The sequence below is a fragment of the Nyctibius grandis genome, chromosome 18, assembly GCF_013368605.1.
Source record: "Nyctibius grandis isolate bNycGra1 chromosome 18, bNycGra1.pri, whole genome shotgun sequence".
NCBI classification, from domain to species: Eukaryota; Metazoa; Chordata; class Aves; order Nyctibiiformes; family Nyctibiidae; genus Nyctibius; species Nyctibius grandis.
Genome location: NC_090675.1, coordinates 10,099,625 through 10,119,927, shown reverse-complemented (window position 1 = coordinate 10,119,927; position 20,303 = coordinate 10,099,625). Strand labels below are relative to the sequence as shown.

General features: G+C 45.0%; 1 protein-coding gene across 1 annotated transcript in view; it reads left to right on the top strand.

Moving 5' to 3' along the window:
* Positions 1–20,303, top strand: part of ACACA (acetyl-CoA carboxylase alpha) — a 118,819-nt gene that overhangs the window by 20,998 nt on the left and 77,518 nt on the right. The window contains exons 9-26 of the mRNA XM_068415992.1: positions 502–608; positions 1,047–1,157; positions 1,483–1,692; positions 2,696–2,866; positions 4,069–4,230; positions 4,529–4,692; positions 5,510–5,660; positions 6,182–6,285; positions 7,179–7,260; positions 8,410–8,555; positions 9,591–9,741; positions 11,062–11,196; positions 12,123–12,269; positions 12,805–12,993; positions 13,599–13,699; positions 14,247–14,335; positions 15,737–15,861; positions 18,862–18,975. Coding sequence (XP_068272093.1) covers positions 502–608; positions 1,047–1,157; positions 1,483–1,692; positions 2,696–2,866; positions 4,069–4,230; positions 4,529–4,692; positions 5,510–5,660; positions 6,182–6,285; positions 7,179–7,260; positions 8,410–8,555; positions 9,591–9,741; positions 11,062–11,196; positions 12,123–12,269; positions 12,805–12,993; positions 13,599–13,699; positions 14,247–14,335; positions 15,737–15,861; positions 18,862–18,975 — 2,459 coding nt within the window. The remainder of the gene's footprint in view (positions 1–501; positions 609–1,046; positions 1,158–1,482; positions 1,693–2,695; positions 2,867–4,068; positions 4,231–4,528; positions 4,693–5,509; positions 5,661–6,181; positions 6,286–7,178; positions 7,261–8,409; positions 8,556–9,590; positions 9,742–11,061; positions 11,197–12,122; positions 12,270–12,804; positions 12,994–13,598; positions 13,700–14,246; positions 14,336–15,736; positions 15,862–18,861; positions 18,976–20,303) is intronic.

The following is a 20,303-nucleotide window of genomic DNA, read 5'->3' as shown; positions in this document are numbered from 1 at the left end:
TGCACAAAAAGGCCTTTGAAGACATGTTCCATCTGTTTAGGGGTTCAAATTTGTATTATCTGAGGCTTAGACATAGTGACTACGATATATATGGATATGTCGGGCAAAATTTACATGTTGTGTAACATGCTGTTAGTCTAACAGTATAGCTGTAGTATTCAGTATTTCTGCAGCCTCTACTTCTTTAGCTTGTAGTTTTGGAGCACACAGCCAATACTTGGCTTCCGTGGAAGCTCTATACAGTTTCAAAAGACTGTAAATTACAACCTGTTTCTCAGAATTGCACAAGGTAAACGAGGGAGGATATAATTTGTTGGATGAAAAGATCCGCTCCTCAGAAAACAGAAATGTCTGTTTACATTCTGCGTTCTCTCTTTTGTAAATGCTTCCTGGCTGGTTCCTTGTGGAACTACAACTGCTGTTTGTTTCACCAGTGTCTGATGAAAGTTCTCACTGAGCCCTGCAGCAGAGTGAGCTAAGAACATAATGCTTCTATTTCAGGTCTTCGAGTGGACTGGCAGGAAAATGATCTTCAGAAACGTATCTTGAATGTTCCTCAGGAACTGTATGAAAAAGGCTACGTGAAAGATGCAGACGATGGACTGCGGGTAGGTGGCTGGTGTTTAGAAGGTATTTGAAGATTTCTAGAATAAGAAATATTCCTGGCACAATACAGGGTTTGGGAATTTTCCTTTGTGAAGAGGGGGTGGAATATATGGTTTTTCCGTGTTACCCAGCTTAACGATTTTCTGTATTACAAGAAAGTTTTTCTGTGAGTTTGTAAATTCAATGGTGTGAAGCACTGACAAAAGACTTTGTGATCACTTTGAGAGGCTAGAGTTCTCTGTAGTCACAAGTTACTGCTCATTTTTCCAAATACAGGCACCCTCTCAAACTGGAATATTTGGTTTCTGTCCCATTCATGTCTTGATTGCTAAATAGTCAGACATGGAAACTTGGACACAAATCAACAGGGAAATAATGATCTTTTCTTGATTCTGCTAACTTTTTGTACTTACCCATGTTTTTCTGCCCATCTTGGTCAGGCTGCTGAGGAGGTTGGCTACCCTGTCATGATCAAGGCTTCTGAAGGAGGAGGAGGAAAAGGAATCAGGAAAGTTAACAGTGCAGATGACTTTCCCAGCCTATTTAGACAGGTAAATTTCCCATTGATTTGTACTGTCTTGTTTTAAATGTTCAGGTTGGGTGATTCTGAGAGCACTGAACCAGAAATGTTAAAGAACTGAAAAAGTCTGCATTATGTATCAGAGCCTGTGTAGCTACTTTGAATCATGAGTTCATGCTTTCTTTGCTCGGTGTGTTGGTAGGATTTCAGTATATCTGCATATCCAATACAGCTGTCAAATGCCCAAACATCATCGGAGACGCTGAATAAATCCAAAAATGAACTCGGGCTGATTGTGACTAAGAGAAGTGTTCCCAAAAAATGACCTGCCTGTTTATATGCTGTCTCTGCTGTAGGTTCAAACTGAAGTGCCAGGCTCCCCGATCTTTGTGATGAGACTAGCCAAACAGTCCCGCCACCTGGAGGTGCAGATCCTGGCAGATCAGTATGGCAATGCCATCTCGCTCTTCGGCCGGGATTGCTCCGTGCAGCGCAGGCACCAGAAGATTATTGAGGAGGCACCTGCTTCTATCGCGACTTCGGTGGTGTTTGAGCACATGGAACAGGTGAGAGTCGCTCTGCAAGTTCTCTTTTCCTTGTGACACTCCAGAAACAGCGAGTCCAGAGGAGGGCGACCAAGCTGGTGAAGGGTCTGGAGGGTCTGACATATGAGGAACGGCTGAGGGAGCTGGGGATGTTTAGCCTGGAGAAGAGGAGGCTCAGAGGTGACCTTAGTGCAGTCTACACCTACCTGAAGGGAGGTTGTAGTGAAGTGGGAGTCGGCCTCTTCTCCCGGGCAACTAGCGATAGGACAAGAGGACACAGCCTCAAGCTTCGCCAGGGGAGGTTCAGGTTGGACATCAGGAAGAATTTCTTTACAGAAAGGGTCATTAGCCATTGGAAGGGGCTGCCCAGGGAGGTGGTGGAGTCACCATCTCTGGAGGGGTTTAAGAAAAGCCTGGACATGGCACTTAGTGCCATGGTCTAGTTGACAGGGTGGTGTAGGGGCAGCGGTTGGACTCGATGATCCCTGAGGTCTCTTCCAACCTGGTTGATTCTGTGATTCTGTGACTCTTTTTTTGACGTTGCCAAGAGTTTTCCATTATTGAATCTTTTAACGGAGCAATATAGGGTCGTGTGTCTTAGACTGCTCAGTGTGGGCAACCACTCACGTTTCCAAAACTGACTGAGTCCACTGTGTGCTGACAGACAGCTGTAGAGCTCCCTTCAAAAATGCATGCACCCCAAAAATAAGAGGGAAGTGTGTTTTAAAAGTATATTGTCATATAAAAAATAAGCTGCAGGAGTTGTGTGAATTGTCTAATGCTGAGTATTATAAATATCTGCTTCAAACTCTGCCTTCTGTAAAACGTAAAGGAAATAACCTGGAAATCAAAACTCCTGTGCCACGTGCTTTTCTTTGAGCACTTCTCGGGCCTGTTACAAGCTGTTGGATGTTTCAGAATGCAGCAAAAAGGTCTGACGTGGGCGGGATGGATGAGCAGAGCGTAGGTAACTGAGTGTGGGGCCTGGAAATCAAATGCTCTTTTTTTTTTTCCTGTATCCCAGTGTGCGGTGAAGCTTGCCAAAATGGTGGGGTACGTGAGTGCGGGCACTGTGGAATACCTGTACAGCCAGGACGGCAGTTTCTACTTTCTGGAGCTGAATCCCCGCCTGCAAGTGGAGCACCCCTGCACAGAGATGGTAGCTGATGTGAACCTGCCCGCCGCGCAGCTCCAGGTGAGTCGGTGCCCGGGCCCAGCGGTGCTCCTGGAGGCTTCAGAACTACTCAAGCTGGGATATGTTGAAGAGGCCTGAGCATGAAAAACCTGTTCTGCTGAAGCCTTTGTAAAATAGGGGGTGGACTCTTGTCTGAGTCACAGCCAAGGTTCTGTGTTAAAACTGGATTGCACGCTGACATTATGCAGATGACTAGATCCTGGTGCTGATAGAGGGAAGAATATAAAGGAAGTATTAGAGAGCTCTACTAAATATGGCCTGTATCCTCAGTGCAGATAGGTGAGAGACAGCTCTGCCACATTTCCCCCTCAACAAATATACACAAGAACCCAAAGGCCTATTTTGGTACTTTCTCATCTTGGGATTTAGCTTCTGTGGCTGGAGCAAAGCTTCATTCAGTATTCCAAAATACATACACCCCCCTTCTGTCTCACTAAGTTATAGCTCTACCATTTGGCTCTTTCTGATTTGGAAAGCAAAGAGGTTATTTTCTAGTTGTTTCTCCTGGACTGTTAAGGTAGACCTTCAGTTAAAAGGAGTGTGAAGGGAAGCAATAGAAGAATAAAACATAGAGGTAGAAAAACTGATTTAAGGAAACACTGTGTAAAAAAAAAAGCCTGTCTCAACAAGCTTTAGCCGTGAGTAGTTCAGCTTTAAGCTCTGAAATTATTTTGTGGCACGAGTTGGCTTCTGAGGCTAGCAGAACTCTGCCCACTCTGCCTCTGAGGGACAACAGCCTCTTCCCAAAGTTTCTAATGACAAAAGGAGGGAAAAAAGGTTACTCTCTCTGCAGTTTGTAGTAGCAAAATTCCACAGTTTCCTGTAAACAAGGAGGGTCCTTCTGTCTCACTGGGACTTTAGTATATTTTTAACAGGCCTAATGCGCGCCCATCCTCAGCTGACCTAGCACTGGCCAGCTTTCTCTGGAGCCTTTTAATCAGTCAATGGAAAATACTGGCTGAAGGGCTTAAGGTGGATATTACACTGAGCTCAGCTGTCCTGCGAAATATGAATGTCCAAGACGTGTCAATGGAGAAGGCTCACATCAGAAGATAAGCATGAGTGTTTGTTGTACTAGAACTGCAGCATCAGCTTCTGCAGAGAATTGGGGGAATTAATTCTTCAAGGAATAGGTACTCTCTGTGGGGAGAGAAACTTACTTAGTGGTGGTTTCTTTTATTATTATTATTATTTTTCCCTAGATTGCCATGGGGATTCCCCTCCACAGGATCAAGGACATCCGGGTGATGTATGGTGTTTCTCCCTGGGGAGATGCATCTATTGATTTTGAGAATTCAGCCCACGTCCCCTGTCCACGCGGCCATGTCATCGCTGCACGTATCACCAGTGAGAATCCTGATGAGGTGAGTGTTTTACATTCTGTAGTTACTGATCACACTGATAACTGTAGACTTTACACCTAAGTTCAATCCCTACTGCTGATCCTGAAAATTCTGGCAGCAAATTTAAAAGATTCTTCCCTTATCTCACTTAGCTGATGGTTCTGTAGTCCCTGGTTAGACACAGCCTGACCTTGTTTGTGTGTATATCACGTTGCAGCACAAAGAGGTGCTCTAGCTGTCAGAACTCTCATTACTTCCCTAATTCTGGATTATTTACTTTTTCTTTAGGATGTATAGCAATGTCTGTCTGTCTTTACAGGGATTTAAGCCCAGTTCTGGTACAGTTCAGGAACTGAATTTCCGCAGCAATAAGAATGTCTGGGGCTATTTCAGTGTCGCTGCTGCAGGAGGGCTTCATGAATTTGCCGATTCTCAGTTTGGTCACTGCTTCTCTTGGGGAGAAAATCGGGAAGAAGCCATCTCGTAAGTAGTCAAAAAAGTGGCAGAACCTTGGAAATTGCTTGGGTTTTGTCCTCTTAGATCCCAAGTGCCATGGATAAAACAAGACTCCTTACTTCTAGGAATTTTAAGAGAAGTTTCCCTCTCTTTACCTGGTTTTCCACATCATGGTCGGGCTTCTCATCCTGTCCTGCTTTGCAATTCCACTGGGTTGTACCTACATTTCTACACTTTTTGCTTACTTTTCTTTATTTTTTTCCTTTCTGTTTCATTCCTGCCTTGTATTCCTGCTGCTGGGGTATGATATAGCTACCATTGTGTTGAAGTCCCTCTTTGAAAGCATTCAGGTGGAAGGCTCCTAACAGGAAAAACACTAATAACCTGTTATGCTAATGCCTTATAAACCACTGAGTGTCCTTATGTGGTGTGGAACGTTAAAGCATCTGGTCATAAGACAGGACTGTCTGACCTGTCATCCATGCCGTTTTTCATCCAGAACCTTTCCTCTGTTCCATCCTGGTGGGATGGAGACCACGTCTGTCTGTCTGATGTATACTTCTGACACGTTGTAGGTGCCTAGATGATGATAACAGTGGGAACTCCTGATCTCGTAGCTGATGCTGCCTGAGCTGCTCTTGTTCACACCAGCAGCAGATTGAAGAAAATCAATATTCTCCCATTCCCAAGCATGTCATATAGGATCTTGCTCCAGTGCACGTGCTCTTCTGCTCTTACCTTCAGACTGTTTTTTCTCGACAGCTGATGGGGAACTACCTAGAGTTACCAGCTCACACATTACTGTTAATATGGGATAGATAATAGGTATTCTTTTCTCTTTCAGGAACATGGTAGTGGCTTTGAAGGAGCTGTCCATCCGAGGGGATTTCCGAACCACTGTTGAGTACTTGATTAAACTGTTGGAAACAGAAAGCTTCCAGCAGAACCGCATCGACACGGGCTGGTTGGATCGGCTTATTGCTGAGAAAGTTCAGGTGCAGCTGCTGGCTTTACAGCACTACAGACTGGAGTGGGGAGGGGAAGAGGGAGGGGGGCAAGCTTGGTGCATGGTGGATGCAAGTGGACAAGGATTTAGGAGTGGTTAATTTCCACTTCCCACTTAATGAATAAACATTTTCACTGGCCTTAGTTCTTATTTTTATCAAAATCCCAGGTCATCCCTGTCAGGGAAAGGTGGTCTTAAAGTTGGCCAGAAAAGCATCTTGGTGTACATGTGAATTAAGGCTGGTATTTTGGTTTGTGGTTTGGGACAGATGATAGTGGAAATGTAGGTGGAGCCTCAAGATTTGATCCAGGAGGGGAAAAAATGTGGTTTTCTTTTGAGGAGTTACAGAGGTAATTGCTTCTATATAATGTTTGCATAGATGCTACATCAATCTTAAAGGGGGGTTGGCTGTGAACCAGAAATAAAGCTGGGGCCGTTGGTTCTACAAGTGGGTGTTGGGAATGGACTGAAGCTAAAGGAGATGTAACTGTGTTAACCCTTTCTTTCTAGGCTGAAAGGCCCGATACCATGCTGGGAGTGGTGTGTGGAGCTCTGCACGTGGCTGATGTGAGCTTCCGAAACAGTGTCTCAAACTTCCTGCACTCTCTAGAAAGGTACAATCGCAAGCTGGTCTGGGAGATAGCTGATAAGCAGATAGTAATTAGTTTTGATTTACAAGTTTTGTTCAAGTACAGTACAGTCCACAAATGCACAGAGCTTGTTACCTGCTGACTGTTCTCTGGCCCCAGGAAGCTGTTTTATCTACTGGCCTAAGAAAACTGGTAGATATTTATGCATCTCCTCAAAAGATCCCCTGCTGTTCGCACAGATTGGTTTGGTTTCTGGCAGTTTTGGCAGAAGCTCCAAGAAATGGCTCAGAAATGTGGAGTTCTTTCTGTGTCCTGCTAGGGCAACATTAGGGAGTCTTGAATCACCAGATATTCTCTTCCTCCTGTTTTGAGGATTGATTTAGTTTTCCAGTTTTGACATAACTTTCCAAATTGAATGTTTTCCCCTAGTACTTAGAAAACCCTCTCTGCTCCCGCTGGCTTTAAAGTAGAGCAGGCAATGTAGGGAAACTAGTCGTAACACTCCATCAGGCTGAACCTGGTGCAATCCAGGCAGGTCCCCCACAGAGTTCTTCCCCTCAGTGTCCTGTTGGTGAGTCCACAGGTAAATAGAGCTGCAAGGGGGAAAGCTGCTTTATCCCCATGTTAAGTCATGCTCCGTGTTCTGTAATTCAGGCTGTGATATTCCTTTTGCAGGCTCTGAGGCAGAAGTGAGTGAATGGAGAGGAGAGTAAAGCTGGTCTGTGTGGCTGGAGAGGGATGGGCTGGCTTTGTCACTGATATGTGTCTCTCCCAAGAAGAGACAGTTTAAAAGCCTACTCCCACCTCCCTGCTAGTGTTTTCCAAATGCTTGCATGCGTCTTTGAACATGCTTGGGCTCCTGATAGCCATTTGGTGGCTTCTGAAAGACTGATTTCATGTTGTACTTCTCTTTCAAGGGGCCAAGTCCTGCCTGCTCATACTCTGCTGAACACTGTGGATGTGGAACTCATCTATGAGGGACGAAAGTATGTGCTGAAGGTACGATGCACAGTATGGAAACCCATCCTCTTGCTGCTTTTAGTTGGAAATGTCTGTGTGCTGCTCTAGCTTAATCTTTGTAATATGTGTAATTATTGGAATTAAATCTGTGCAGGGTTTATTTGCTCTGCTTTAAGAAATCAGTACAATCCCCCTTATGATAAAACCCCGTCACATCTTTCCATTGTAATATCTCTGTGTACCTCTGTAAACATTTTAGCCTTTTGGGGTCAATAAATGCTCTGCATAGGGTGAAGAATACTTTGTTATAGGCAAAGACTGTTGCCTGTTGGTTGACTAAAACTTCCAACTGATGTTTCTGAATATGTAGATTTACTCTGTTGGGTGTTTGAGCCCAGTTTCATCAGCATGACAGAATTTGTAGCAATTTTTTCCTTTAGTGTTGCTTTTTCTTTGCTGTGTGTGAAAAACAATGTTAGAAATACTGTTTAAAGGTTGTGAAACCAAGCGTGCCAAAGTTAGGAAATCTTAGACTTAAGGTTGCCTGTGCAATCTTCCTCGGACAAATTTATTATGGTGAAATTTTTAATGACCTGACCATCTACTGTTTTTTGCAGCTATAAGTATTCTGCACCCCTGCACCTCCATGATTTTATCTTGGCACCCCTTTGATGAGAACTAGAGAGGCACTGAAAAGCAGCTAAAGTGGGCTTGAAGTGATTTACCCAGCTTCAAACAGGGACTCTGTGGCAGAGACTGGGATAGGATCCCTTTTTCCAGGGAGGGCTTTAGCTGCTTTCTCTGTGAGACAATCTCTCTTTTTTTTTCTGAATTATCTCATTCATTATGCAATTGTAGTGCACGACTGTGACTTGTACGTAGAGTGAGGTGAAGAAATGGTATATAGTTGCGTAATCAAACCCATACAATTAATGCATAAGTGTGAGAGGATTAAATCAAAGCTCATGGACAGCTTTAGTTCGGGCATCTCTTGACTGCTAAATGCTTGGCTTTGTGATCCCAAATTTTTTTACATTTTTTTTTCCCACTTGAGAACAAATGCCTCTGTTCCTCTTCTTTGATTCCCACTGTTGCAGTGCTTGGAAAACTGTGTGTGTTGTGGCAACCGAGGTACTATCAGTGCTGTATTTATTTCATGTGATACATACCATTCTTGTGGATCTGCAGGTGACCCGACAGTCTCCCAATTCCTACGTGGTCATCATGAACAGCTCGTGTGTGGAAGTTGATGTGCACCGACTGAGCGACGGAGGACTGCTCCTGTCTTATGATGGTAGCAGCTATACTACCTACATGAAAGAAGAAGTGGACAGGTAGCAACCTGTAAAGATTAATGTTTAGTGTTTATATACAAGCCAAAATTAGGTGTACTTGTAATTTTATGCTTCCCAAAGATCAGCTGGGAATGGAATTCTCTCCTAGGAAGAGGTTACTAGATGTATTATGGATGAGTTTAAAGGGACAAGGTGCCTTCATCTGACGAGCAGATCTTGGCCACTGTTAGAAGACAGATCTGAACGTGTACGAATGTGGAGTCCATATTCTCCTGCTGGTTCTTTAAAAGTGCTCTTTTGAATATTAAAAAAAAAAACAAACACTAAAACCAAAACAAACAAAAAACAGAACATGAAGATCTTTAAAATCCTTGAAACTCCACAGCTGCCTTAGAAATAGGTACAAGATTTACTGCTTCAGTGCATTCCCTGCATTCCCTCAAAATTCCCTGCAGGGATCCTAGCCATAAGGTCTGTAAATCTCCAGCTTCTGGGATGTGACCTACTGCCCCCTCTGCTGGTTTCTGTTCTGTGACACATGTAACGAATCTGGTCAGGAGTACAAGGAGAGTTTGGGTAACTTTCCGGGTTGGAAAATGCTGTAAAATCTCAACCTCTCGGGCTGCTGCATGGGTGCATCCTGTTCTTTTCAGCTTTGCTCTGGGTATGAGAGTATTTTGCGTGAGGTGGGCAGTTTGGTGAATGTATTGTGTGGTATGTATGGCAGGTGTAATCTCTACTAACATCAGGTTTTTGTTTATATGAAATCTTGAACTTCATTGGTTCTGGTTCTGACAGTGAGTGCTGTCTGTTGGCACAAAAGTAACACACGTACAACCTTGCTAAGTGCTGTTCTATCTGGTTTCTGATCCCTGGCTTCCATAGTCCTGTTTTGATCTGGTTAATCTGAATTTTCAGATTACGGGGCCATTCCATTCAGCTCAGAAGAGCTGATTGAGGTGTTTTTGTTTAGTTTTGTTTTGAAGTAGAATCGGGGAAGAGAGAATGGATTTTCCCCTTCCCATGCTTTCCACAAGAAATTCTGTTGCAGTGATTTGTCCCGTTCTTCCCTAGGTATCGTATCACTATAGGTAACAAGACCTGTGTGTTTGAAAAGGAGAATGATCCCTCCATTCTGCGCTCGCCTTCGGCTGGGAAGCTTATCCAGTATGTGGTGGAGGACGGGGGACACGTGTTTGCAGGCCAGTGCTTTGCAGAAATAGAGGTAAAAGTCTCAAAGAACTGATGTGGCTGCAGATGCTGCATCTGCCCAGGCAAAAATTGGGGAGAAAAAAAGTTGAATGCTTTGGAAGTGGGGATTGAGCGTCAGGGATAATTCGCAGTATTTCCTTTCCAAATTTTGTCTGTGTTTTAACCTGGGCTAATGCAGGAATCAGCAGTGAGAGTGATGGGGTAGGGAAGAAATTACTTAACAGCTGGAATTTGAGTGTTAATGACTGCATACCAAGTGACAAGCAAAATTTCTCAGCAGTGAGATCATGGTTATCATCTTGCTGTGATACCAGGGGAGAGTGGGATCCATGTGTACTGTGTTTTCTAGCCTTGGTGAGGAGGGCTGCCTAGTAGACCACTGCTTAGTGCTAACACAGACTCAGGAGAGTTATATACCAGGATTAAGTAGCAAATTAAGACTTCTCTGAGTACCTGATCATTTATCAGGTTGATCGGATGAGTTAATAAGTGTCACTCCTCCCTTCTCCCTTGGAAGTTACTTAACTCTTAAGAGAGGAGGAAGATGAACAGTTTCTGTGAGGAAAGCACAAGAGGTTGTGTAGGAGTGCATGGCTCAAAACAGATTTGAGGGAGAGGAGGGTGTGTTGACAGAGGGGCAATTAAACCAGTTGGGGACAATGTGTAGGAGAAAAATATCAAGTCAGAGATCGAGATATTTTATGTAAGTGCTTTTACGCTGCAACAGAGCCATGGCTAAGAAGGAACCACCCACTCAATTCCTGTGTTCCCAGTTACAGTGTGTAGTATAGCAATGGTAAAACTAGACTGCCTCCCCCCATACCTAACCCTTCTGCTCCAAAGGCAAGAGCTTCCATGGTTGATCTAAGGAGGCATCTCTATGAAGAGCAATCTGAGACCTGCAGCCTGTAGAAAGTAATCCTAGTTCCCTCTGCTAAAAGTGAATGTGCTGCTGTAGCTTTGTAGAGTGGCTCTCCCAGTTCTAGCCTTTAGAGTGCAGGAGCTGCAGCAGGACATTGTATCTGCTTTGTTCATTGTGTTGAATGTGGGACCTTCTTGAGTACCTTTTGGTCCAAGCGGTGTGGAGCAGGTGACGATCCTGAGGATGGCTTCCTGCTGCGCTCATTTGTGGCCTAGTAATTTGTTCTACCATTCCCTTTAGTGTCTGAGGTTTAATTCCCAGTGTGTGTGCTTTTAAGCCTTTGAGAAAGCCTGAACGCAAAAGGTACTCATGCAGGTTAGTTTGTGGTTGGACGTTTGCTGCTGGCTCACAAAACTAGAACCATTTGGGGAACTTAGAAGCTGAGTGTGTAACCTGTTTTCCTTGCTACAGGTGATGAAAATGGTGATGACGCTCACAGCAGGAGAATCAGGCTGCATCCATTATGTCAAACGCCCAGGGGCAGTGTTGGATCCAGGCTGTGTGATTGCCAAGCTCCAGCTGGATGATCCCAGCAGGGTTCAGCAGGTGAGAAGTTGCTGGAAGCGCAGATGTTTGTTGTGTTTTTAATAGGGGAGTGATGTTGCGAGTGGTACGATATGGTCCAGTGTACTGAACCAATTTCAGATTTGTGCATTGTACTGGAATTGGCACTTTACCATTTCTTTGTCTCAGGTGAGGACCAGGACTCAGATTATTGTCTCTTTCTCTGATTCACGCTAAGCTTATGCACCATTCTTGTTCTCTTCTTACCTCAGTACTATTGTGGGCACATGGCTGGCTGGAAGTTCGCCAGATTTTTCTATCTGCTTTATTCCTACGCAAGTTTATTTAGCTTCTTTTTATCATGTATTCTTCTTTAAGTGACCCTCTTTGGGAGGATGGGAGTTGATATCCCAACTCCGAGAGTGTTGGGCCCTGTGAAAACAACTGTAGCAAATCTGGAAATACAAGAAAAGAGCCTAGGACATGGATCTTGTTTAAGGTGAAAGGCAAAGAGATACATTGGTTTAGGGATGGTAGGCTGGGACGTAGCTGGTGGTGGAAGGGAATCTATTGTTCCTTTAGCAATAGCTAGTTGAAAATTGTGGGAGGTTGTCATGCAGGGGGTAGAAAGTGATTGTCAGCACCAAACTGTTGGCTTTTCCTCTGCTTTTCTTTGAGATTTCTGGTCATCCTGGATCTAAACGATGAGATCAACTGAGATCAACTGAGATCCCTCACTCCCAAGTATTTGGGAGAGAGGCTTGGAGCTTATTTTGTGGGTGCACACAACATAGAACTGCTGGAGGTCGAGCTTACAACTTTTATGTCTCTCAACCAAGTGCATTTTCCACTATGAGAATTCTTCCAAGTTAAATTTGAGTCTCCAGTGGAGGTTAACTGGGTGTTACCACCGTGGCTGATGCCACACAGGAGCGTTAGTGACACTGTGCTGTTCGTTGTGTTTCCAGGCTGAGCTGCACACGGGTACTTTGCCGCAGATCCAGAGCACAGCACTTCGAGGCGAGAAACTCCATCGCATCTTCCATTGTGTCCTGGATAACCTGGTCAATGTGATGAATGGATACTGCCTGCCAGAGCCCTACTTCAGCAGCAAGGTACTGGGTACTTCTTGTTTCAGAGCGAGAGCACAAATACTCCTTCTGTTCAAGGTAAAGGTGGCCAATTTGCATGTCACAGCCAGAGGACCAAGAGTCAGGGCAGTACTACCCTGGTAGTGCCAGCTCGATTGGGTTTTCTGTCTTAGACTTCCTTATAGTCAGGCTCACCAGAGAGTAAGATGGGAGAGTCCCACCTGTGGCACCCAAAACAAAGCCAAAGACGAGGAGCTGAGCTTGATCTTTACTGCTTGTGCCTGTAGCCTTGTACATGGGAGCTGCTTGCTCCATGCACTTCTACATGTGGTAGGAGTCCTAGAGGGAGGAGGAAAGAAGGACGAATCTGAATCAGCTGTTGGTGTAAGGTAGCACAGAAGCTTTGTCATCTACCCCAGTTCTCTCTTCTAGTCCCTGGACTAGCTGTGTGATAAAACAGTATTGAAAATGACCTCAATGAAAAGCCTTCCCTTTTCTCCCTCGTTACTACTTATTCTTTTCCTTACGCTTGTCTTTACACTGACTTGTCTCTCTCTAGGTGAAAGGTTGGGTTGAGCGACTAATGAAGACACTGAGAGATCCATCTTTGCCTCTGCTAGAACTTCAGGACATCATGACCAGTGTTTCTGGACGGATCCCACCCAATGTAGAGAAGTCCATCAAGAAGGAGATGGCCCAATATGCCAGCAACATCACCTCAGTCCTTTGCCAGTTTCCCAGCCAACAGGTGATCAACCACACTTACATAGCAGAAAAAAAATCAGTTTGCATTGGGGCAGAGAGAGAAGGAAAGTTTCTTTAATTACCTGGAGGTTAGTCGCACCTGAAAGGTGTGTTCAAACATGGGGTCTTCATGATGAAAGATACTTACCTGTATCACTTGAGCTTAAAGGCTTGCCTCCTTTAACTGTGCCGAAGGGTGTGTGTTCCCTGCTCAGCAGAGCTTTAAACAGGCAGTTTGGAAGCAGTTTAATCATATCATGGCCTTGTGGGCATTTATTTACTTGCTTTTTGCCTGGTACATATGCTGCAGTGCAATTTGGGGTGTCAGTGTAACCTCAGAAAAGAGTGACTGCAACTAAGGGAGGCCTGATCAGGTACTGTGATGTTGGAAGATGATTTCTCAGTATACGATATTGTGCATTGTTTTTTGTATCCTTGTCAGGTCATTAACTTCCTTAGCACTTTAAGGCTAAATTAGCTAATTAACCTTTGCTGGAGTCTGCTGGAGTTCTGATCTGATCTGTCTGGAAGTTCTCAGCTTCTCTGCTGGTTGTTCAGCCAGATCATCCCATCCAGGACTGGGACTGTCATGTGTTTGCTCTCTTTCAGATTGCCAATATCTTGGATAGCCATGCAGCCACCTTGAACCGCAAATCGGAGCGTGAGGTCTTCTTCATGAACACTCAGAGCATTGTGCAGCTTGTGCAGAGGTGAGCCATTTTCAGGGGCGCCCCCTAACTCTTCTTGCTGCTGCTTGAAAGACCTGAGCCTGCTCATCTTTATTCAAATAGTTTTGTTGAGTCTAAATCACGAGGAGTAAGCCTGCATGCTTCCCTCAGGGAGGTCAACAGAGAGGGGGCCATTGTGTGGCTCCTGACTGCCTGTGTGAAGCACACATACAGATCCTTCCTCTTTTTCCCTTTGCCATATGAAAGATTTAACTTCTGTCCTGACACTGATCCCACCTTGCCCATTTCATCAGGCCGCTGGTGTGTGTTATGCCTTTCAGTGTCTGGAGTTTTGAGTATTTTTAGAAGAAAAAGGATGTTTTGATGCAAAACATGAGCCATGCTACCCCGCAACAGTAATGTCAGGGGTTATGTTGGGGTTTTCAGAACCAGGTACACTTCTGTAAGCAAACAGGCTTATTCTGCCACTCGTGTTGAGTGTCGTGTTGACCTGAAGACTTGCAGGTCTTCAGAAGCAGCGCCGTGCCCGTCTCGCTCAGCGCTAGGTCTGACTGACTTGCTTCTGCAGGTACCGAAGTGGTATTCGGGGTCACATGAAAGCAGTGGTGATGGATCTGCTCCGTCAGTATCTGAAGGTGGAGACTCAGTTTCAGCATGGTGAGTCTCTAAGCACATCAAGGGTTTGATTTCTGAAGGAACCACATTTGGTCCCAGAAGGTCCATATGGACCTGCTTCAGGAAGGATTAGCCTAACTTTATGGTGAGGCTAAGCTACACAGGTTTTCTTCTAAAGGTCTGCCAGTCAGGTCCTGGTTTTTGTAGAGGAGCTTATGTCCAGTTGGAGCTTTCACAGTAAGAGTGCTCGTAATGCTTATGACGAGCAGATGACAGACTCCACCCCAAAGCTGTCTGTTCTGGCTTTCCACGGTTGGTGTATCCATCATCTTTTACACCTTGTGCCATCTTACCCACAGTCTACATGTCATAATACAACTCTGGTCTCTCTTCAGTGTAGGAATGCTCCTTTTCCCTGGAAATCTTCAAAAGAATAGCTCCTGTATGAGTTTATGGTCCTCTAAATCAGGACTTTAGTATGACCTGGAGTAAAAAGACAGACTCACTGAATTATGAGTTTCTTTGTGTTGCCGTTTCTAGTTGTTACCAAGCTTACTAAGGCTCAGCCAGTCTGTGTGGTCTCTGCTTGTTCTAGATCAGAGATGAAGCAGTTCTCCTTTGCATTCCCTCGCTCTGCCTCTGTCAGCAGTGGCCCACCAGAGTTCTCCAACTTGGGTGTTCCACACGTAGAAGCTTCATGTTAGAAGCTTGATTTATATTTCCTGACTTCTGAGCATCTGCAGAAAAATTAGAATCAAAAACTGTTTAAATTCACCACACTATTTAGTTCTATCTTGCCTGTTTATTAAATTCTATAGTAAGAAAATAAAGTGCAGTAAAAAAAAAAAGTCACTGAGTTATTTGCACCTGTGGTAAAATACCAGGAAGCTGTTTGGTGTTCATAAGAACAAACCTCAGCCTGAAACTGAGAATTGAACTAACTGCATTGCACTGCTGTATCCAGGCACAAGATGGCAATGAAGCACTAGCTAATTCTGAGGCTCTGGTTCTTACAGGTAGTTCAGATTTTGCTCTACTTCTCTTTTGTCCTGCTCCAATACCTGCACCAGCCTAATGGTTCTGCACATTCATTTCCACTTCAGTTCGCTGTTAGTAGAGGATGGTGCAAGTCTTTTTGCTCTTATTTTATTTTGGTTGTCATTTGAATGAAAGGCTGAGCTCACCATTCCTTTCCTTGTATTCCTTGCAAAGGAGGTATTTAGTATTGGAACTGGTTTAATAAGAGTAGGATGCTTAAATTAGACTTTGCAGTTGAGGGGGTGGAGGGAGGGGGGGGAATGTTCCTTCCCGGAACTGATTGTGTGGACAGTGCAAAGTAGATTCTAAAAACATACATGGAAAAAAATGAAGACACATCTAGTCATGTGTATTGCATGACACAGAGGTGTGGAGACTGGAAAAAATGTACATTTCTGATTGCAGGTCACTATGACAAGTGTGTCTTTACCCTTCGGGAAGAGAATAAAAGCGACATGAACGCTGTATTGAACTACATCTTCTCCCATGCTCAAGTCACTAAGAAGAACCTGCTTGTTACGATGCTCATTGTAAGTTGTCTGTTGGTGCTCTAGAAATCTGCTGCTGCTTGTAGTTGTGTGTTTGATGCTTTGAGAGGTACTGGACTGACAGCTCTCATCCTTAAAGGTACAAGCCTTGTAGCTGCAGAAGCGGTGGCAGCAGCGTGGAGTTTCTTCACGTGTTCTCAGGGCACGTAAGCCAGGCATTAGAGGAGACCCAGAACATACTGTTCAGCTCAGAGTCTGTGCACCTGGTTCATGCCTGTCCTGCACTGATTGCCTATTATGCAAATGATTTGCGACCATCTGTGGGGAGATAAGAATGCAGACTTCACTCTTACATCGGGAGGATGCTAGAGGCTAACTTTCAGACGCTGGACTGCGACTTTCTACTTGGTTTAGTTTGCTGCTTCATCTTCAAGGGGTCTCGGAGAGGTCCTGTCTTTGTATAGCTCGTGGTGCTCAAACTGGAGTCGCTTGGAAAGCAAAGCAATGTGCTACCAGTACAAAAAGCAGATGATTTTTTGTGGTAATAATTCTATAATAGCAACATTTTTATGGTCCTTCATTACTAATGAGGGTGACTTCCTGGTAGTGAATGGCATTGGTCAGCTCACATGGAGGCCCTTGAGGTTTCAGATGCTCTTCCTTGATGAGCTGTAGTTTGGCCTTATAGGCTTGGCAGTGGCTCTCTTAGCTTATTCCTGGTTAAAGTCTTATCTCAGGTCTGCTGCAGTGCTTTCGGACTGGCTGTACTCTGGGCTGTGTGATGGAGTCTGGCTGGGACTCGACATCTCAGCACAGCGCTGGTCACTCCAGATCAGGCCTCTGACCCGTGGGATGCTGTGCAGCTCTCCAGGGGGCTTGCAAAGTGATGAGGGATCTCCTGGGGTCAGAATTCCTCTTGGACAGACGTAGATTCCACCCTAGAAACACAGATGAATACTTATGCCAGGACCTGCCATCACCTTCTCGTGTTCTTCTGGCATGTTACTCCATGAAAAATCTCAGTTCTCATTAACTTCAGTCCCACTCTAATGGGTAAAACTCCCAGTAAATTACATTCCCAGGAAAAATAATTAAAATACAACACTTGAGTCCTGTCTCTTTTTTCCTGTTTCCTAAAAAGCCTCAAAAAATCCTCCTCCCATGTAATGCTTTGAAGCAGAATGAATGCCCACCTTCCTCAAGGCAGGATGAATTTAGCTACAACATGATTTTAAACAGACTAGAGTTAGGAATCCTGCTTTTTAAGAGGCTAATTACAATACTCTCTTGCTTTCTCCCCCCAGCTCCTTTCCCCCCCACCCCTGCATAACATGGTCTGTTACTGCCAAAAATATGTCCAAAGTAGCCATCCACAAAATCACTCTCAGAAAGAGAGTCATAATGTCCTAGGCTGAGGCTGGGTTTCTTAAATTCTAATTTGTAAGATATAAGGACCCCGGCATTCTTTCTTTCTGGCTCTCCTTTTTTTTTTTTCCTTTCCCTTTTTGGTGTGTGGTGTGATTGTAAGTAACGCTTGCCTTAAGAATCTCATTATTTGAACACGGAGCCATATTTCCTCTGAGAATTCTGGAGTAGCTTTGAGCCGGGGCTGTTCATTTCTCAAGTAATCATGCTGGCGTGATGGAGAGAGAAAATGGCAGCTGTTCGCAGCTCAGGCCTTCAATTTTCCTCAGAGTCCAGTCACTCAAGTGTGTAATTACACGGGGGTGCCGGGGAGGCGTGAGGGCTTGTCAGAGAGCTGGGTTGAGGCTTTGCTCGCTGCCTTTGCCAATCAGTGCAGGCGAAAGCCAGCGCAGCGCCAGCTCCCTGCTTTGTTGTGGTGGTGTCATCCTGATTATTTCTTGCTAAAACGGGACTGAAACTTTTTGTCTAGTTTTTCGCCTCCGTGCGAGCCGTGTCACGGAGGCAGAGCCTCGCTGCGTCTTCACGTTGGCCGGCACGACGTCCCTCTGAGGGAGCGAGGGCGTGCTCGGAGACAGGGAGTGCAGAGAAACGTCAACGTTTTCCTTTTTCCTTCCTGTGTGGTCGTTCTTCCCACCACGGTCAGTTATTTCTTCTCAAGTAAAGGCCGACATCCCAGTTCACTAGAACTTAAAGCATCCTGGAGAGACCATGCGGGACGTGGTGGAAGAGCAGGTGGGCAGCTGGCAGGAGACCCAAGAGCCACTGGGGTGGCCTCTGCAAACGGGCGTCTGCCCTCACACGAGAGCTGCGTCAAGCCGGTAGCGGGGCCTCAGGAGGGGTCTTGTGTCCCAGCGTCGTCCGTGGCAGCGCTGGGGTCACCCTCTGCTGAGCTACAGGTCACGCCGTGAACCAAAAGACCATCGTTCCTCCATCTGACTCGCATCACTCTTCGTGTCTGAGGGGCCCTGTGGCACGTTTGGTGTGATCGTGGTGACGGCTGTGGCGTTCTGTGCGTTGCCAAGCTGTTTGTGTGGGATGGTTTAAGTTTGTCCTCCAAGGGCAAACGTCATGTCAAAGTACCCCGATGCTTATGTTGCTGTTATTGATGTATCCTGGGAATCCATTACTAACAGGGGGCTCTGAGGATGGTTTTAGTAATAGTGTTATGCTGCCATCACTCACCTTTTTTAGCTAGCAGGCGTTTAAGGCAGGATGGGAACTACTTCATCCTTCATATATTTGTTGAAATATAGTGTGATTTGAAGTTGTGTGTTCATTTTATGTACTTAACTGACTGTTGTGTGCCCATCCTAGACTTAACTGGATGGAATCGCTTGTGGCATGGCAGATGCCAAAACACGTGCTACAAATCAGAAAATGGGTGATGGTGCCAGTCGCTTCTTTCCTCTGAAGCTTTATTTATATCTGTAAAATTATTGAAAGCTTAATACTTGTACCCTTGTCAGCACAGAATTGCAGAATAATTTAGACAGGGACCTCTCGAAGTGATGTGGTCCAGCACCTGCATGCACGAGTGTATGTATTTCAGGTTTAATCTCCTTTGTAGGAGGATGGTTTTCCTCTGTTCTAAACATTTTCAGTTCTCTTTATTTTTAGGACCAGCTATGTGGCCGTGACCCCACCTTGACAGATGAGCTGATTAATATTCTGACAGAGCTGACCCAGCTCAGCAAGACAACCAACGCCAAAGTGGCCCTGCGAGCACGGCAGGTGAGGGAGCGTGTTTAGGGGTCCAAGCTGATCCCTGCTAGAGACAGGCTGTGCCATTGCTGATCAGATCAACAGGGACTGCTCCCACTTGGAGCTTGCTCTTTTGGACAGTCTGTATCTCTTGATGTTTATTTTGATTGTTATGCAAATGTGTAGATTACTAACCAGTGATGAACCATCGTGACTGTCGAACAAAGATTGCAGTGGATTCCCAATCAGTGTAAAATTCGAAGTTAAGATTACATTCCTTTGTCCCTGCCCCTCCAGAAAGTTTTGTCTGGCTCAGATAGTTCATGGAGAGTAGCCTATGGTTTGTGTGGTAGAGAAAGTTGAAATACATGGTCACTGTGGTTCCTTCTGGCTTTATAATCTGTGAACCCAGCAGGCACAGGCTGCCTGAAACATGCAGGCAGCTGTACAGCAAACAGCCAGGACATGCTGTCCGGGTTCATCAGCTGCCTTCCAGTTGTGAATCAGTGTGTGTGGAGAACAGGGAGAGAAAGTTACACAAGAACCAGATGTTCTTCACAACTGCTAAGAAATTATTGCAAAGAATTATGTTGGTCTTTTGCAGGGTTTCTTCTAGCTTTTGAGTTGCATTTTGTTGCTCTTTTTTTTTTTTTTTTTTTTTAAACCTGCAAATAATTGGAAAAACTCTTGCTACTGTCAATTCCAAGGGTCTAATACAGTTAATAATTTGAATGCCAAATATCCACCTGGATATTATAGTGAGCATCCTCTTCAGCAGTTAGTCTGTAGCCAGGAAGGAGTGAGAGGGCGTAATCGTTTCGCAGTAATGCTAACCCTGTAGTCTGATCACTCCTCTCACTCCACAGCCCCTATCTCCATTCTAAAAGTCTTCAGCAGGAAAGCTGACACTTTGGGGATCTCTCCTTTTATTTCAGAGCTTGTCTGTTGAAAATGAATGGGGCATTTGAAGCTGCTCAGTGACCTTATGTTTCCTTCAGGATTGTGTTTGTGTCCTTGAACCATTCAGTTATTGAACCTCTCGGCAGCATGCTGGGGATGGTGCTGCAGTCCTTGTGTATGTCTTTATGTTGCTCTTTCACTTCATTTTCCCCTGCAAGCTGCTTCCCCTTCCTCTCTCCGTATCCTTCATGTTGGGCATTTAATACCTGGCACCAGTGTCTCCTGCTTCCTCTCTCGGAAGCTGTGAAAGGCGGGCTCTGCTGCTGGCCTCCCCCCAGCTGCTGCCTGCCAGATCTGCTTTCCAATTAACAGCCGGTCAGGCAATCCCCAGGACTAGCAGCTCTGCAGTGCTAAATCACATGCACTGATGGAACTTGATTGAAGCTGTTCCTTTTCTC